The sequence below is a fragment of the Suncus etruscus genome, chromosome 9 (genome assembly GCF_024139225.1).
Source record: "Suncus etruscus isolate mSunEtr1 chromosome 9, mSunEtr1.pri.cur, whole genome shotgun sequence".
NCBI lineage: Eukaryota > Metazoa > Chordata > Mammalia > Eulipotyphla > Soricidae > Suncus > Suncus etruscus.
Genome location: NC_064856.1, coordinates 110239932 through 110258633, shown reverse-complemented (window position 1 = coordinate 110258633; position 18702 = coordinate 110239932). Strand labels below are relative to the sequence as shown.

Sequence of the window (18702 nt, the reverse complement as noted above, 5' to 3'; positions counted from 1 at the left end):
CCACCACAGGGTATTGAACTAAAGGAGGCTCAAGGGTTCAACCACTGAGTATCCCCCCAAAACAGCAAAGGTCAGTGTTGGCTTTTGCCTTATGGGGTGAGGGTGGAGGAACTTTCAATTCCAAAGAGTTATTGATGCTTGAGGGGTCCTCTAGAGCTGGAGCAAATAGTACAGTGGGTAGGACTTTTGCCTTTCATATGGCCTGAGTTTGAGCCTCTGCATCCCCAGTCTAACAACCCCCACAGGGCCCACAAATGGCGACTAGGATTGATAAGGTTCCATATATGCAGTGTCTACATTCGAAATAAAGGTACTGTAGGCCTGAGATAGCACACAAGTAAGGTTCTATTTATCTCCACTACATGATCCCCTAGCAGAGCCAGGAGCTTTGAGAACAGGTGGAAGACTTATAATCAGAAATCATTACCTCTCATCAAAATCATGTGTAGCAATTATTCATTGAGGGGCAAGAATTAAGATTCTAATCGATAATTATTTCTGCATTAAACAAGACATCAAACATCTGCCACATTGTTTCATCTAAAGCAAAAAATCCAGTTAAAAATTATGCCAGTTGGGGACGGAAAGCATGGAGGTAAGGCGTTTGCCTTTCATGCAGGTCATCAGTTCGAATCCCGGCGTCCCATATGGTCCCCCGAGCCTGCCAGGAACGATTTCTGAGCATAAAGGCAGGAGTAACCCCTGAGCGCTGCTGGGTGTGACCCCCCCCCCCCCAATGCCAGTAATCCTCTCCCCTCCTCCCATGTTTTGATAAAGCTGGGAATGACAGTGGTTCTTCAACACACAACTTCCTTTCCCCTCATCCCGAGTTTATAACCTAAAATTCACTAAGCCTTTTTAAAAATCCTTTTTTAAATCTAAATGATTTGGAAAATCCTTTAGAGTTCTCTAAAGAGCCCAAGTACACAAATGAGGTACATGTTGGTGATAACCACTCAGGAACTCCTTAGGTTCTGGCTGAGCTATATATAAACAAGGTGAAAAGCATCCAAGTATTTCTTAGTGCAGCATTTTTCAACCACTATGCCGAGGCACACTAGTGTGCTGTGAGATGTCTGGTGTGCTGTGGAAAAAAATTCCAATTTCATCCGTAACATGTGGCTTTGGCTCACAAATAGACCAATCATTAAACTAAGTAAACAGAAATATGAACAATTATAAAATACTTTATTTCATAATAAACTAATTATAAAACTATTTGCTTGATTCCTATTCAAGAGAATTACTTTATATAGTCAATATAGGCATAGTTAAAATTTAACGTTTTCTTTTTTTTTTTTTTTGTTTTGTTTTTGGGCCACACCCGGCAGTGCTCAGGGGTTACTCCTGGCTGTCTGCTCAGAAATAGCTCCTGGCAGGCACGGGGGACCATATGGGACACCGGGATTCGAATCAACCACCTTTGATCCTGGATTGGCTGCTTGCAAGGCAAACACCGCTGTGCTATCTCTCCAGGCCCTAAAATTTAACATTTTCTAATGGTGGTGTGCCTCGTGTTTTTTTTTGTTTTTGTTTTTGTTTTTTTGTTTTTCATGAAAAAAGTGTGCCTTTGCACAAAAAAGGTTGAAAAACACTGTCTTAGTGGACCAGAGAAGGAAGAGGATACTGAGACAACAGCTGTTATTTCTCCTTAAAGGAATCAAGAGGGTACAATGGACTAAAACCCTCTTTCCCAAGAACTCTTTCTTGGAAGCCAAGTTAAATGTGATCAGAATGAGATTACTTTTCAAATAGGGAAAAAGCTGTATCACAAAATGACTTAAGTGGAGTTAGTACTCAGTGGCTCTGAATCACCACCAAGAACAGAGTGCAGTGAGGGTCACCCCAATTCAATGTCAAAACTGTACATCAACCCCAATCTCTTCCAGACATATACCCAAGCAAGAACTCTGAATACAAGTACCCGAAGTTGAAAAACAATTTATTTCACTGTAAAGAAAATGTCATTCAATTCTATAATAATCTGCCACAAAGATTTAGGAGTTGTAACTTTCTCAGTTTTTGAATCCAACACTCATGAAAACAGGAGGCAGGGACAGTCCCCTACCATAGCTCCTGCACACAATGAGGCTTGCAGGAAGGGCAGAGCATGAACAGGAAGCTACGGAAGAACACAAGTACAGGAAGAACAGGAGCAAAGGAAGAGGAGGTTTGAACTGAGTGAGCAAGCTCATTAAGGTCCACGGTTCCTGAGGGACTGAACGAACAGAGCCGAGAATGTCCCGGAGATGGGTACCTTGAAGGTGTATCTCATGACAAATCGCCGCTCGAAATTTCAGCCTACACACATCCCACCTGAAAGAGAGCACAATACAGCAAAGCTCAAAAGGGCTTTCCCACTTCCAACTTCAAAGAGCATCTTTATCAATTCTGGGAATTTGTCCTTCCCAGTATCAATCTCAAAAAGCTGTCAGGAGTCAATCTGATCATGCTAAGGGCACTAGAATTTTGTGGTGGGTGTGCAGAGAAAAATACTCCTAAAACTTAAATAGTAGTATTCTAAACCAATGGTAAATCAATGGAAAAAGGGCTTGAAGGTCAGAAAATAACTTGAAAGTTAGGGAATCTAGGGGCCGGAGAGATAGAATGGAGGTAGGGTGTTTGCCTCGCATGCAGAAAAATGGTGGTTTGAATTCTGGCATCCCATATGGTCCCCCGAGCTTGCCAGGAGCGATTTCTGAGCATAGAGCCAGGAGTAACCCGAGTGCTGCCAGGTGTGAACCCCTCCCCCCCCCAAAAAAAAAACCCCAAAAAGTAAGGAAATCCAAACTGGGTTTTTATTCTTTTTTTTGTCTTTCAAGAAGTAAGCAAAGCACTGTATTTGGAATGACATATCAGTGGAGTTCAGGGGATTAGCTCTATAGGATCAAATTAGTATCTCAATTTGGGAGTCACAAGGTCCAACAAAAACCCTTCAAGGGGGGCCGGAGCAATAGTACAGTGATAGGGTATTTGCCTTGCACGCGGCCAATCCAGGATGGACCCTGGTTCAATTCCTGGCATCTATCCCATAGGGTCCTGGAGTCTGCCAGGAACAATTTTTGAGCGAAGAGCCAGGAGTAACGGAGCGCTGCTGGGTGTGACCTAAACTACCGCCCCCTCAAAAAAAAAAAAAAAAAAAAAAGAAGGTCTAGGCAAAAAGTAACAAAATACAGCATCAATAGAACAAATTCTAAGACCTAAGAATACCCAATTCTGCCTAAGGAAGCAACTAAAATGACAGGATTAGAGTGTATAACCAACATTAAGTCATTCAAGTTTCTTCCATCCCAAGAGGAATATCCTACCCCTGACCCTTGTTGGGTCTCACCTTCTGCCGTATCTGCAAAGATAACAGGAGCTCCTTGTCTTGTCATGTCTGGTGCACACCAGGGGTACTCAAAAAACAAAGGGCACTGAGGACCACACCCTTCAGTACTAAAGCTGGCAAGCATCAAATTAAGATGTCAAATGGATAACGAGACTCAAAATGTGTACTAGAGGACAAAACCTGAAGACTTTAGTAGGTAGAGGTGTGTGTCTAGGGGGTTATTTGATAACCAGAAGTATAGGTAAAGGGAGCCAGTGCTTAAAGCAGGCAGACTCCTAGCCTGGACTTAGAACAAACTTAACAGCAGTTCGTGAATATTTAAATTACCACGTACCTTGAAGTGGAATGATGTCTCAAGTCTAGTATTGAGGGGGCAGTTTATCTTAAAAATAAATAAAGGGACCAAATAAATTCTACAGGTCCAGTTTATCTTAAAAATAAATAAAGGGACCAAATAAATTCTACAGGTCAAATTCCTAGATAAAGCAATGGAATGGGTTCTCCAGGGAATGAATCTGAGCTGAGTGGAGAAGTTGGCCAAGTCTGTTTCCAAGTTCTCAAGTTTAATTCAATTTTAATAAAACGGAAGGTACCTTTTTTGAAGAAAAAAAAAAGATGATTATTTCGACCCCAACTTACCGTTACTTTTTCTACAAAATTCATAACGAGAGAGTAAATTGTTCAGGAATATGCTGCTTCAAGATTAAGAGGATGCAATTTTGAGTCTTCATGGTGACTGGGACCTAAGCAGCGATGATCAGTTGACTAACTGGACTTTTGAGCAAATCCTATCAGATCTCCTTCACCTAGCACGATGCAGAACAGTAAATTGCTAGACACTAATATTGTGTCACATCCAAAAATTTCAACAAAGCTCCGAGAAACAGCACACCTGGGTCTGAGTGTCTGGGTTCTAGGTTCAGTTCAATTATAGCACATAATCGTGAACCAAGATTCATCACATCATCTTGTGTTTGTTTCTAGGTATAAATAGAATTTTACTTCCACTAGTAGGAGTCCTGGGAAAATAGCCATGAGGGTTAAAGATGTTTACATATTTCAGAAGGTTGTTTCTCAAGAAATTCTCCCTTGAGGTTGAACCATGCTAGGAACCCTGTCCTGATCCCGCCAAAGCAAGCAAGCAGGGCAGCCTATGAGATAGGCTGCAGGAGGGATGGTAAAACCACAACAGAGGACAACCCACCGCTCTCACCTCAAGCTTTAAAAGGCTGAGTACCGCGCCCGATCCGCATACTGCTCCCTCTCATACCGGGCCATGTCGTACAGGGAATTCCGCGCAGCTGCTGAAGCTTGGGACAACTCACTCTCATGCCCGTAACCGTAGCCCTCTCCAACAGTGGAGACTGGGCCTGTAGCGCGACGCAGGGGGCTCCGATCCCGCCCGTAATATGAAGTGGAAGCTGCAGTCACAGCAGCGGCTGCAGCAGCAGCAGCAGCTGTAGCAGCAGCAGCTCCTGAGGTCGGCAACAGGTGTCGATCGTAGGGATCGAGAGAGGTGGAGGTGAGGTGACTGGCCATGGCTGTGTTCTGGACTTGTGGCAGCTGGGACATGGTCTGCTCTGCGTAATTATACGCGGAGGCAGCTGCAGCCGCCACTGCCTCATAGGACCGGGCAGCACGGCAGCGCTTGTAGTAGGCATCGAGCGCTCCGTAAGCGTTGTTGTAATATAATGAATCCCCATAGCTCATGGTGTAAGGTGTACGCACTGCTCCATACTGCTCATTATATTGCTCGGTAAAGTCCGCCATGCGGCCCGAACGATCTATTGGACACTCTTTGGACCAGTGCCCCTCTTTCCCGCACCGATAGCAGCCGCTCTGGTCTCCCATCCCGGGCGCAGTCCTAAGCCGGCTGGTGGACAACTGCACGTGCATTCTTTTGCCTTGAAGAAACAGACGCAAGAAGTGTTGCCATCACGCTTAGTCAGAGCCCCAGCCCCTACCCCAGACACTGTGATCCTAGCAACGACTTGATGTGTACTCAACTCTAATGCAGAGCTCATTGCCAAAAAGATTTTTTTAAAAATCCAATATGTAACTTATTATGACCCAATTTCAGGCAAAGGTCAATTAAGGAAAGAATTATCGATTCTAACACTAATTTAATGTTTATGAAAGAAAACCTCAATTCAAAAACAAGCATCTCATCCTTTGTCAAGTGACTGGACAACGAATAACTCTAGAGACAGAAGAAATCACCTAAAGAAAGCACTGCACAAGACTGAGGCCACTTGGCTTGTGGGTCAAGACTGCTGCACACATCAGCAGAAGAACAAAGAGTCCCTCAACCCCAATGCTACCTCCAAAACAGAAGACTCAAGCTGTCACTGACAGACCTCGAAGCAATAAATTGGTGACTGAGAATGGTAAGTTTTAAGATTTGGGGGTGGGGGGGACACCTCATGAATGTAAGGAAGATGGGACACAAAATCCTTTTCCTTTAATTTGCCCATTCTGATCATCTTTCTAACAAGGATCCATTACAACCTGACAACTAGCTACCTTTTACTGACCCCCCCCCCAAAAAAAAACTGGGCCAAAAAGGTAAAAACCACAAAGTAACAGGGAAGGCACTTTACAAGGTAACTGTAAAAAGAAAAGCAAGAGGAATGGGGCAAAAAGGAGAAAGTAGGGCCACAGATAAGCAGGGTGCACGCTCTGCACGCAGCAGATCCAGATTCAGTCCCCCATATCCCTTAAAGCACCACTAGGAGAGATCCCTGATTGCAGAGCCAGGTATAAGCCCTAAACAGATCAAGTGTGCCCCCACACCCCAAAAAAACTCAAAACAGTGGAAGCCAGTCGTCAGTAAATCGAATTTAATTTTTAGCAAGATGAGAGTACTTTTACTACCACAATAAAGGACCTGAGGTGATAAAAACATGTGGGAGTAGTGGAATACATACGCAACACCTGGGCTGTTCAGTGCTCATGGGACCGGGACCATCTTCAGTGCCAGTGGTCAAGCTGAGGCCTCAGGTGCAAGACATACATTCAAGTCTATTGAGCGTTCTAAAACAATTACTATATGTCGATGAAAATTCATCTGATCCTGCAAGTGAAAAGTACTGTTTCTGATCATCTAAAAAGTGTTCTCGGAGGCAGAGATCCCACACCAGCAGAACTTAAAACCTCCCAGCACTAACAGCAGTGACCAGCAAGCACTGGGCCAGAAGCAATTTCTAAGCACCAGAAAACAAAAAGAAAAAACTTACATGTATATGTAAAGTAGTAAGTACTTAGAACCAGGAGACAATCAACAGGTCATCTATTTAACAAAAATTTTACCTACAAATTAATGTTAGGTTCTGCAATGCCAGTTAAGGGAAAAGATAGGATAAAACAAAAAAAAAAAAAAATCACTATTTCAAATATTCTACCCAGTAAAGTGTATGTTATGAGTCAAAGCTTAAAAATGCAATGAAGGGGCCGGGCGGTGGCGCTAAAGGTAAGGTGCCTGCCTTGCCTGTGCTAGCCTTGGACGGACCGCGGTTCGATCCCCCGGTGTCCCATATGGTCCCCCAAGCCAGGAGCAACTTCTGAGCACATAGCCAGGAGTAACCCTTGAGCGTTACCGGGTGTGGCCCAAAAACCAAAAAAAAAAAAAAAAAAATGCAATGAAGCTGGGGCCGGGCAGTGGTGCTAAAGGTAAGGTGCCTGCCTTGCCTGTGCTAGCCTTGGACGGACGGCGGTTCGATCCCCCGGTGTCCCATATGGTCCCCCAAGCCAGGAGCAACTTCTGAGCACATAGCCAGGAGTAACCCCTGAGCATTGCCGGGTGTGGCCCAAAAATCAAAAAAAAAAAAAAAAAAAAATGCAATGAAGCTAAAGAAAAAAGAAAAAGTGCTAACCTCTGTTCCGCTGGCATTTACCCATGGGACTCCTTGAATACAAAACAAATCTAACAAGTGAACATTTAAGACATAAATTTAAGACATAATTTTTTAAAATGAACATCCTATCCTGTTCTATGGGCTGTTGATTCCAAAGTTGGAAAATTCCAAAGCGAAGCCTTACAAAATACCTGAAAACAGGCATCCTTTAAACAAAGAGAAGACCTAAAACTTATAAGCTGGTAGACAAAGACTATAATACTAATCTATATACCACCTAATAGGTAGTACAAACTAATAATAATAGAAAGGTACACAAGGACAAAAGTAACCTCAGAAAGTCTGGAATTCAATTGCCCAGAAATATGCTGTAAGGATCTGTCCTGAAATTACTGCAGTCTTTATCACACCAGCACCTCTTCTGACATGGAGAAGACTGCTCAAAACTTAGATGTCACACCACAAGCAACCTTTGCTCCCAATTAAGTTGTTGACTCAAAATAATCCTCAACTTGCCAATTAAAACAGGAAAACAAACTAGACCTGAGACCTGGAACTCTTCTCCTTAATGCACCACAATACCCTTGACACAGAGCACCTGTTGAGGGAATAAAGATCAAATACCTCCAGCCACAAGAAATATTCAAGTCAAAGGAAATCAATACCAAAGACAACAGCAATGGTTAGGGAAGAGGAACGATCGGGAAAAGTTGAGGACATTTGTTTGGACATTATTTGGCTAGAAAGAATGTAGGTTAAAAATGTGCAAGATGTTGAAGGAATACCCCATAATTTGGAAGTAGCTACAGCGAAGCAAAAAGGGCACTTTACAAACACAGGGGATCCAAAGGGAATAAGTAAGATGACTCACTCACCATGGTCATCACACCTGTTACAACTGCCACTGTGGCAGAATTTAGATCTTAAGCCATGTAAACATATGCCAAATTATTAATCCACTCGGTAATTCATACAGCCTCCAGACACACAAATTCTTCTAGTCAAGGCTTTAAATCTAACACCCTTCTAGCTGCTCTGTCTAGTGAAAGACATTGCCATCATAACCCCCCCCCCCCCGCGCCCAGTTGGAAAATCTCCCCAGAAATCTTTGAATTTAGCCTTTTAATTCTGAGTCGTCTCATTCTCAAAAGAGAACTTGGTACCAGGGTAACAGGAAAACAAGAGCTCTATCCTTTAGAGACAATGACTAGCTAAAGACTTATCTTTACTAAGATTTGAGTGGGGTCTAAATGAGGACTCTTAACAGGGACTCAGCTCCCGAGTGTTACTGAAGCTGCCTTTGCCAGTCTCTGAAAATTGTACAATGTCAAGTAACTCAAAAGTTGGCATCGGTGAGGCAATAAATGGAGCTAATTGCTACGTTCTATGACCAGCCCTCCCTTGACCCGGGTAGCTAGAGAAATCATCCGCATTTTTGTACCCACTGAACTAACTAGTTTTAGGGTCTGCAAACTTAAGCCCCCAAAGGCCTGTGCAGCCCCATTTCATTTGCCCAGGATAAAGCCACCGAGTCTCAAGCATTCTCCATTAAGGCTCATCACCTACACCTAATTCCCGGCCATCAACCACGTAACAGCTGTGGCGTGACCTCACCCTTCCCTTTACTTAGCGACCTGGTTTCTGTGCAAAGCCGTGGTCTGCGGGCCTCTCTCTCCCAAAGGGGATAGGGTGAGCGGTTCACCTTGAAACTCGGTGTTGTCGAGGCCCCTGATGGCCTCCACGGCGTCCTCGGCACGCTCCATGTGCACGAAGGCGTAGTCTTTGACGATGTCGCACTCGATGACGGGCCCGTACTCCTCGAACTTGGCCCGCAGCTCCTTGTTGGTGCACGAGGGGCTGATGTTACCGACGTGCAGCTTGGTGGACGCCTTGCTCTTGTTCTTGCTGGCCTCCACGTTGATGTTGACGCCGTGCAGCTTGTAGTGGTGCAGGTTGCGGATGGCGTCCTCGGCCGCCGTCTTGTCCTCGATGTGCACGAAGCCGTAGTTCTTGATGATGTCGCATTCCAGCACCTTGCCGTACTGCTCGAAGAGGGCGCGGATCTCCTGCTCGGTGGCCTCGCGGGGCAGGTTGCCGATGAACAGCTTCACCATCTCGGACGCGGCCTGCGTGAGGAGGGAACAGAGTTTCCAACGGGCCCTTTTGCCTCCGACCCCTCGGCGCGGGCCGCCGCCTCCTCCCCCTCCCGGGGGCCTCCCCCGCACCCCGCGGACCGCACGGGCTGCCCCGCCCCGCAGCACAGTAAGTGTCCGCTACGGGCCCAGCCTCGGACACGGCGGAGGCGGGCGGCGCGCACGGGAGCGCTGGGGACAAGGGGTCGGGCACGGACGGACACACGCGCGCGCGTGCCCGGCGCCGCCCGGCGCCTCCTCTCGCCCCGAGACCAGGGCCGGCCGCGGCTCTGCCCCCGCCGAGTTGCCCGCCCGGACGGAGCCGGGGACGGCGGCGGGCGTGGGGGCTGGGCGGCCCGTCGCTCCGGTCAGCTCCGCTCTCACGCGCGCGAAGCCCAGCCCAGCCCAGCCGAGCCGAACCGAGCCGGCGAGGCGGCCTCGGGGACAGGGCGGGCGGCCGCGCGCGGGGCCCGGAGCGGCGAGGCGGGCGAGGCCGAGCAGGGCCGGGGCGCTCACCCGCACGGCACCGGCTGGGGTCGCTCGCTCTCTCTCTCGCTCGCTCGCTCTCTCTCCCTCGCGGCGCGGACGCTTCTGACAAAACGCTAAGATGGCGGCGGCCGCGGCGAGGACTCTGGGTAAACGGAGGGCGGCCCACAACGGGATTGGCCGCTCCGCGCAGCGCGAGGCGGGCGCTCCCCCGACCCTCGCCGCGATTGGCTCGCGCGCACGCCAATCACCCGAGGGGGCCGGGAAAGGAGGAAACGCCGGGCAGCCGTCGCGCCGCGGGCGAGAGCCAATGAGCGGCGGCCTCGCCGAACCGCGGCCGCTGATTGGGCGGAGAGGTGGGCGTGGGGGCGGGACTACGCGCCGAGGCTTCGCCGGCCGGCCGGGCTCGGACCGCCAGCAGGCAGAGGGAGCCTCGGCCCGGAGCGGCGTCTCGGTCTCTCTCTCGATGCGCGGCGCCAACTTTGCGAACTCCACGTCTCGCCGCTTCCGTCGTCGAGGTGCGCGTCCCGCGGCTGCCTTCTGCGCCCGGCCGCCGTCCCTACGCTCCGCCGCCCCCTCCCCTCGCAGCCGGGCTCTCGCGAGCGGCCGCCGAGGCGGACCCAAAGTAACCCCGGAAGACGGCTCGCGGCCCCGCGGGGCTTCCTCGAGGGAAGCGGACCCCGCCCCCCTGAGAGCAGAAGCCTCCAGCTGCGCCGGGGCTCGCCTCGCTTGAGGGGCGCCGTCGGGCAGCGCCCGTCGGGCCGAAACCCTGAGAGCACCGGCTCCGAAGCCAGACCACAGCCGCTTTCCCCAGCATCCAGCTGTCCGACATCGTCCTCCTCGACTCCGGCTTCTTCACATCCCGTGTTCTTCGGGCAACGAGCCTTCCGCCGCCAGGAGCTTTGGAGGCGGAGCTGAGGGGCGGGAGGGCAGGGCGGGGCGGGGCAGGGCCCACCTACGAGCGAGCAGACAACGGTTCGGAAGCAGCGCTTTGGTCGCGAGCACGAGGCGGACCTATGCCCTGGACACGGGTGGCCGCGCAAGCTTTGCGGGCGGAGGGCCTGGAGATGGACCGTGGGCAGAGGGCTTGCCCAGCGTGCCATATAGTCAGTCCCCTCGCACAGCCAGGAGTGACCCCCGAGTGCAGATCCAGGAGAGAAGCCCTGAGCCTTTGAGCTAAGTGGGCCCCCAGCCCCCAAAACAAGAAAAAATGAAGTTCGGGTAGGGGAGTAAGCCTAAAACCTTAAGTAACCAACTCTGATGAAACCGAGTCGAGAACTTGCTCTCAGGTGAGGAAAAGGAACCTAAGGACGTCAAAAGACACATTTACACGGGGCCGGGCGGTGGCGCTAAAGGTAAGGTGCCTGCCTTGCCTGCGCTAGCCTTGGACGGACCGCGGCTCGATCCCCCGGTGTCCCATATGGTCCCCCAAGCCAGGAGCAACTTCTGAGCGCATAGCCAGGAGTAACCCCTGAGCGTTACCGGGTGTGGCCCAAAAACCAAAAAAAAAAAAAAAAAAAAAGACACATTTACAGACGTTGGTCCATTTTCACTGGGCATGCTGATTCCCAGACTGAGGAAATTAAGAACCAATTGCTGCCTTTCCTTTAGGTGGCCACAACTCAATCTGTGCAGCACAGGGCATCCGGTATACAAATTTCCTGGGTTCTGTTCAATTTCCTCTTCCAAACTCTGTTGTGTCCCAACAGGCCTGTAGATAAAAGCTTTTGAGACCAACTCAGCTATGAAACTAAGAGTGCTTCATAGGCATAAACTTGGACTTGAGCCCTCAGGCAGATATACTTCACCCAGACTCCAAAATCTAGCTCCCTGATTATCTCTTAGAAACTCTCAGCGTGCTTTTGCTTTTATAATTGCATCCAGTTGAGTGAACCATCTTAAGTCTCCCCACCACCCCCTGTGCTTTTAAGAGCCGAGTCAAAAACTAACATAATCCCGCTCCAGTGTGCTTCTGGTCAAAACCTTCCACTTTTACAATAATGTCCCCAGCCGTCCAGTACTGCCTCCCTACACTAATTCTGCTTTAACAACCATCTTTTGTTGTGCTGTTTTGGGGCTATGCCCAAAGGTGCCCAAGATGCCATGGGTACCCAGGGGATTAGACCCAGGCCTCCCAAGAGAAACACACATTACAATCCTTGAAATCATCTCCCCAACTCCCTTGGCCTTTTGGTGCCAAACCCATTCAGACTAAAATATTTCCCTGGCCATTATCTAAAGACACCCCCCCCCCAAACCTTCAGAATGTACCATGTAACTATTCATTACCGTGCATTATTTCCCAAATTACTTACCTAGCACCTGAAATCCTACCACTTCATTTTGCTGCCTTCCTCCCACCCCCTGATCCAGCAATACTTTTTGTTCCTCAATGAACCAATTCTTGTTCCTCAGACCTTCGGTGTTAATACATGGCACAGAATAAGCAAGCAAATAATTACTACTGGTAAATTCTAACAAGTGGAAGAATGAAACAGGAGATAATGATAAAAAAAAAAAAAGATGAGGAATGATTGGATTTCCAGGCCATCATCAGCTTAAGCAACATTGACATTTAATATTAAAAACAAGTGTCACCTAGTACTTTGCAGCCTTCCTCTCGGAGAAGCAGGTGCTCAAAAGCCACAGGGCCATCTATGCCAATGACTTCCCAGTGTGCTGGGTTCCTTTGTGGTGCCAGCGAATAACCCAGGTCTCTCGCCTGCAGTGCATACTTGCTGCGAGCCACACCCCCAAGCCCAATATTCTAAGTTTCTGCTCCCAGGATTTCAAATTTTAACATTAAAAATAGAGCACTCGCACAGTGGTAAGGTAGTTTGCCTTGCACACAGCCAATACAGGACAGGCCCTGCTTCGAATCCTGGCATCCCATATAGTCCCTCTGAGCCTGCCAGGATAGACTCCTTGCCATGCCGGTGTGTGACCCAAAAACCAAAAAAAAAAACCCCAAGAAAAATGGAAGTAAGATTGAGGGGGTGGGCCAGGAAGGTGGCGCTAGAGGTAAGGTGTCTGCCTTACAAGTGCTAGCCAAGGAACGGACCGCGGTTCGATCCCCCGGCATCCCATATGGTCCCCCCAAGCCAGGGGCGATTTCTGAGCACATAGCCAGGAGTAATCCCTGAGCGTCAAACAGGTGTGGCCCAAAAAAAAAAAAAAGATTGAGGGGGTGGGGTGAGAACTGAACACAGAGCATTGCAATAAAAGTCCCTTAACCCATAATTCTCAAGTTCTGGGTAGGAAGATATCTTGGGTCACATCAGGCAAAGCTCAGGGGTTTTTGGTTCAATTTGTCCCTTGTGAATCATTTATTTTGTTGTTTGGTTGGTTTGGGGGCCACACTGAATTCAGTACGCTGGAGCAAGCCCAGGTCTTAAACGTTTTTATCTTTATTAAGTAGTTTCAGTTCCACAAGAGAAAACGAGACAATGTATAAAAAGAAAAATTTGGGGCCGGAGAGGCGAACGCCGACCCAGAACCTAAGGTGGTTGGTTCGAATCCCCGGCGTCCCATATGGTCCCCCATGCCTGCCAGGAGCTATTTCTGAGCAGAAAGCCAGGAGTAACCCCTGAGCACCACCAGGTGTGGCCCAAAAACCAAAAAAAAAAAAAAAAAAAAAAAAAAAAAAAGATAGATTTACATATCCAAGTAAGGACAAGGATGATTCCAAATTGGAATGTGCATAAACCATTATTAAAGCAGGGGTCTCAAACTCAATTTACCTGGGGGCCGCAGGACGCAAAGTCGGGGTGATCCTTGAGTGCAAAGTCAGTAGTAAGCCTTGAACATTGGGGGATTCGACCCAAACAACTAAAACAAAACAAAAAGATTCCTCTAGGGCAGGGCCACAAAATGTACGGAGGGCCGTTTGCTGCGAGTTTGAGACCCCTGCATAAAAGGTTTTGTAAATGACAGACCTTGGGGCCAGAGCACTAGGACAGTGAGTAGGAAAGCTTGCCCTGCACACCCTGACCTGTGTTCCATCCCTGGTTGAGGGGTCCTCAAATTGCAGCCCATGGCCAATATGTGGGACAAGGACATTTTATCTGGTCCACTGTTGTGTTTTGCTTTTTTTGTTTGTTTTGCCTTTTTTTTTTTTTTTGGTTTTTGGGTCACACCCAGCGGCACTTGGGTTATTCCTGGCTCTACACTCAGAAATCGCTCCTAGCAGGTTTGGGGGACCATATGGGATGCCAGGACTTGAACCATCGACCTTTTGCATGCAAGGCAAACACCTTACCTCCATCTATCTCTTCCCCCACCCCACCCCCCGTTTTTGTTGCTGCCTGTCCTGCTTCGCAGCCAACTTGTCCAAGGCCCACAGTGCTCATGTGTAGAATGTGTGCCACTCTCTCAGACTCCCCTCTTCCTCTCAATCACAGGCAGAAGTCAAAGGCCTACAGGCGGGCCCGGAGAGATAGCACAGCGGCGTTTGCCTTGCAATCAGCCAATCCAGGATCTAAGGTGGTTGGTTCCAATCCCGGTGTCCCACATGGTCCGTGTCCCCCCCCCCCCCCCCGTGCGCCTACCAGGAGCTATTTCTGAGCAGACAGCCAGGAGTAACCCCTGAGCACTGCCGGGTGTGCCCCCCCCCCAAAAAAAAAAAAAGGCCTACAGGCATTATTGTTTTTTTTTTTTTAAACTATAGTCTGGCCCTCCCATGGTCTGAGGAACAGTGAACTAATCCCCTGTTTAAAGTGAGAGGACCCCTACACTTTATAGTCCCCTGAGCCTGCCAGGAGTAAGATCTGAAAACAACTGGATATGGCCCTAAAATACATATGTGAAAGCTCTGGTTTAGGGCCAGGGACATGGTTCAATAGCAGTGTGCCTGCCTTGCAGGTGGTAAGGTCTAGGGCTCTACCCTGGCACCACCACCACCACCTATTCCCCTCTTTCCTCTTTCTCTCTCATCCTTTCCCTTGGTCATCCCAATTATGGAAAATGAGAAATGAGACTGAATGGATTTTTTTTTTTTTTGGTTTTTGGGTCACACCCGACAGCACTCGGGTTGGCTATTCCTAGCTCTGTACTCAGAAATCACCCCTGGCAGGCTCGGGGGACCATATGGGATGTGGGAAGTCGAACCGCCTTCTGTCCTGTGTTGTTGCGTGCAGGGCAAATGCCTTACCGCTGTGCTATCACTCCAACCCCGGATTATTTTTTCTTTTGGTTTTTGGGCCACACCCAGGGATGCTCAGGGTTTACTCCTGACTATGCGCTCAGATTTGGGGGACCATATGGGACGCTGGGGATCAAACCCAGGTCCATCCTGGGTCAGCGGCGTGCAAGGCCAAATGCCTTACTGTTGTACTATTACTCCAACCCCAAATGGATTATTTTTAAATAATGTGTCTTTAACAGTTGTTGCCATTCTGATTATTCTGAATTTGCATATTACCAAGCTACAGAAAAAGCATTTGAAGACAATATTCTGATAGTGAAGCACAGGATATTTTCTGGCTGCAGGTGTTCAATCAACAGTATTCATGCATGGAATTGCAAAATGAAAGCAAGAGTCAGTATTTGCTTTCCCTGAAGTATGGAGAATCAAACCCAGGGCCTCACACGCATGAAGCATTAAATCTAACAACGGGCACAGTTCCAAGCCTAAAATTCAATGGGAATCAAATCCAAACTTAATGAAAATCGTTCAAATGTGAATGCATATCATGTGCAGACCCAATAAACTAGCTCTAATCTAGAAAATAAATTATAGTGCTCATTCTAAAAAAAAAAAAAAAAAAAACACTTTTGGGGCTGGAGATACAGTATAGCAGCTAAGACACTAACTAGTCTTGTACATGGCTGATTCCATGTACGGTTTTGATTCCAGCATCCCTTATGATCCTCCAAGCACCACCAGAAGCAATTCCTGGAGCCGGAGAGATAGCATGGAGGTAAGGTGTTTGCCTTGCATGCAGAAGGACGGCGTTCAAATCCCAGCATCCCATATGGTTCCCTGAGCCTGCCAGGGGCAAGTTCTGAGCGTAGAGCTGGGAGGAACCCGAGCGCTGATGAGTGTGACCCAAAAACAAAAACAAAACAAAAAAAAGAAGCAGCAGCAATTCCTGACCATTACCATCAGATGTAAGCACCCACCCACACATCCAAGAAAGCAGAAAAAAATAAACTAGCACTTCTCATGATGTTCGGAGATAACCACTAAAGAAAGTCACACTTGCAGGACATCCAATCACACCACCAGTGACTCGGCGGCCTCCTCTCCTGCCCTTGCAAAACTTATACCCCACAAAAATTGTTCTTCCTTATTCCCAGAAAAGACCCCAAGACAGGTCTGCCTGAGAATACAGGTAGTCCAATGTCCCAAGTATTTCTTAGTTGCCTGCCACTCATTACAAAAGTCCACTCTATATGGAGTGTTCCATAAAGCTGTAATGTGTGACACGTATTCACACAGGCACATAATTTTAAAAATGCCTTTGTTAGCCACTTGATTCTTCCAACAGTGTTATTAGCATAATAGTAAGCCCTGGATGAGTTCAAAATTACTTCCCAGTATATAGTTTTTGCTTTACATTACGAAAACCATTGGAGAGCTGTGGTAAGGCACTTGCCATATATATCTGTCCTGGGTTTGATCTCCAGCATCTCATAGGGTCCCAAGCCAGCCATGAGTGATTCCCTGAGCACAGCCAACAGTAGCCCCTGCACAACTCGGTGCAGCTCTAACTAAATTTCTTTCAAATATAAATGCTACATGTGAAGATCAATATATAAAAAAGCACTTATTCAAAAATGTTAGCTATTGGGACTGGAGCAATAGTATAGTGGGTAGAGCATTTTGCCTTAACAGCCTATCAGGTTCACTCCCAGCACCCTATATGATTCCCAAGTTTGCTAAGAGTGATCTGAGCGAAAAGCCCAGAAAAAAAACGTGAGCACTGATGGATATGGCCTAAAAAGTTAAGCCCTCAAACATTAACTGTTATCTTCACTTTACCTGCAAAACTGACTTGTCCAGAATCACACGGGTATGTGGTAGAACCAGGATTCCCATGGTGCTTGGGAACCATATGGGATGTTGGAGCTTGAACCCAGACAGCCACATGTAAGCCAAGCACTCTGCAGACTTGGGTTTAATCTTCAGCATCCTACAAGGTCCCAACTAAGGAAGCAACACCAGGAATGATTCCAGAGTGCAGAGTCAGGAGCACGCCCTGAATATCACCCGGTGGGTGAACCCCCCCAAAAAATTCTAAGGAAACTGTTTTAGAGGCAAGTGATTCTCTCAAGTCAGTTTTCAAATTAAAGCAACCTCAAGGTTTCCTGCCACTTCCCACACTGCAGTTTGATTTGGGGGGAGCCGTACCAGGCAGTACCCAGGGATCACTCCCGTAAGTATTAGGGGAGGATTTAGTGTTAGGGATCAAACCCAGGCTTCCCACAGGCAAACTGTGGACTCAAACCATTGACCTGTGTCTATCCCCCATTACCAGTAAATTTTTTGTGGTTTTTGGGTCACACCCAGCTGCGCTCAGGAATTACTCCTGGCAGGCTTGAGGGACCATATGGGATGCCAGGATTCAAACCACTGTTCTTCCTGGATAAGTTTCGTGCTAGGTCTACCGCTGTGCTATTCTCCAGTCCCACAGTAATGCTTTTTAAATAGTGAACTAGTTTGAGTCTATGCCACCTGGTTTTTCTTTTGGGGGTATGGAGAAATCAATCCAAGGATGTCACATCCAATCCTAACCTGTGGGGCCGGAATGGCGGTGATAGCGGTAAGGTGTCTGCCTGTGCATGATGGCCTAGGATGGTCTGCGGTTCGATCCCCTTGTGTCCCATATGGTACCCATAGCCAGGAGTAACCCCTGAGAGTCACTGGGTGTGGCCCCAAAACAAACAAAAACAATTCTAACCTGTAATTATTGGCAGTGAAGGAAGCTGACATACTAAGCTAGGGATACTAGGGATCAAACTCAGTTGGCTGCATACAAGGCAAGTGCCTTACCTACTGGTAGTCTCTGGTCTGGTAAATTTTTCATTTTGGGGACCACACCCCACGATGCTGAAGGGTTAATCCTGGCTCTGCACTCAAGGATCACTCCTGGCAGTGCTCGGAAGACCATATGGGATGCCAGGAATCAAACCTGGGTTGGCTGCATACAAGGTAAGCGCCTGCTCTGGCTTTTAATAGTTTCTTTTTTGTTTGTTCTTGAGCTACACCTAGCAGTGCTCAGGGGTTACTCCTGGCTCTGTGCTCAGAAATCACTCCTGGTAGGCTCCCCCGAACCACATGGGATGCGGAAATTCAAACTGGGGTCTGTCCTGTGTTGGCCGCATGCAAGACAACACCTTACCACTGTGCTATGGCTCCAGCCCCCTATTTTGGTTTTTGGATCACACCCGGCAGCACTCAGAGGTTACTCCTGGCTCTGTGCAGAAGTCGCTCCTAGCAGGCTCGGTGGACCATATGGGATGGCAGAGATCGAATCCAGATCGGTCCCAGCTCAACTGCCTGCAAGGCAAATGCCCTACCGCTGTGCTATGGCTCTGGCCTCTGGCCTTTTTTTTCCCCTTTGGTTTTTGGGTCACACCCAGCAGTGCGCAGGGTTTACTCTTGGCTCTGCACTCAGAAAAATTGCCCCTGGCAGGCTCGGTGGCCTGTTTTTAAAGAATACTTTTCCCCTGAGAAATTGTTACCTTTTGGTCTTTAAAATTAGTCCTATAGAATTCAGGTAAATAGGGCCCAGAGAGATAGCACAGTGGCGTTTGCCTTGCAAGCAGCCAATCCAGGACCAAAGGTGGTTGGTTCGAATCCCGGTGTCCCATATGGTCCCCCTGCCAGGAGCTATTTCTGAGCAGACAGCCAGGAGTGACCCCTGAGCACTGCCAGGTGTGGCCCAAAAACCAAAAA

The 18702-nt window shown here is 48.2% G+C and overlaps 1 protein-coding gene across 2 annotated transcripts in view; it reads right to left on the bottom strand.

The window, feature by feature from the left end:
- Nucleotides 1–1924: 1924 nt before the first annotated feature.
- RBM4 (RNA binding motif protein 4) overlaps nt 1925–18702 on the bottom strand; it is a 28431-nt gene continuing 11653 nt past the window's right edge. The window contains exons 2-4 of one of the 2 annotated variants that reach the window (XM_049780209.1): nt 8888–9311; nt 4545–5235; nt 1925–2316 (exon numbers count right to left, since the gene is read on the bottom strand). In XM_049780209.1, coding sequence (XP_049636166.1) covers nt 4553–5235; nt 8888–9299 — 1095 coding nt within the window. In that variant the 5' untranslated portion in view covers nt 9300–9311 and the 3' untranslated portion in view covers nt 1925–2316; nt 4545–4552. The remainder of the gene's footprint in view (nt 2317–4544; nt 5236–8887; nt 9312–18702) is intronic. The other variant, XM_049780211.1, reaches the window with a different exon arrangement.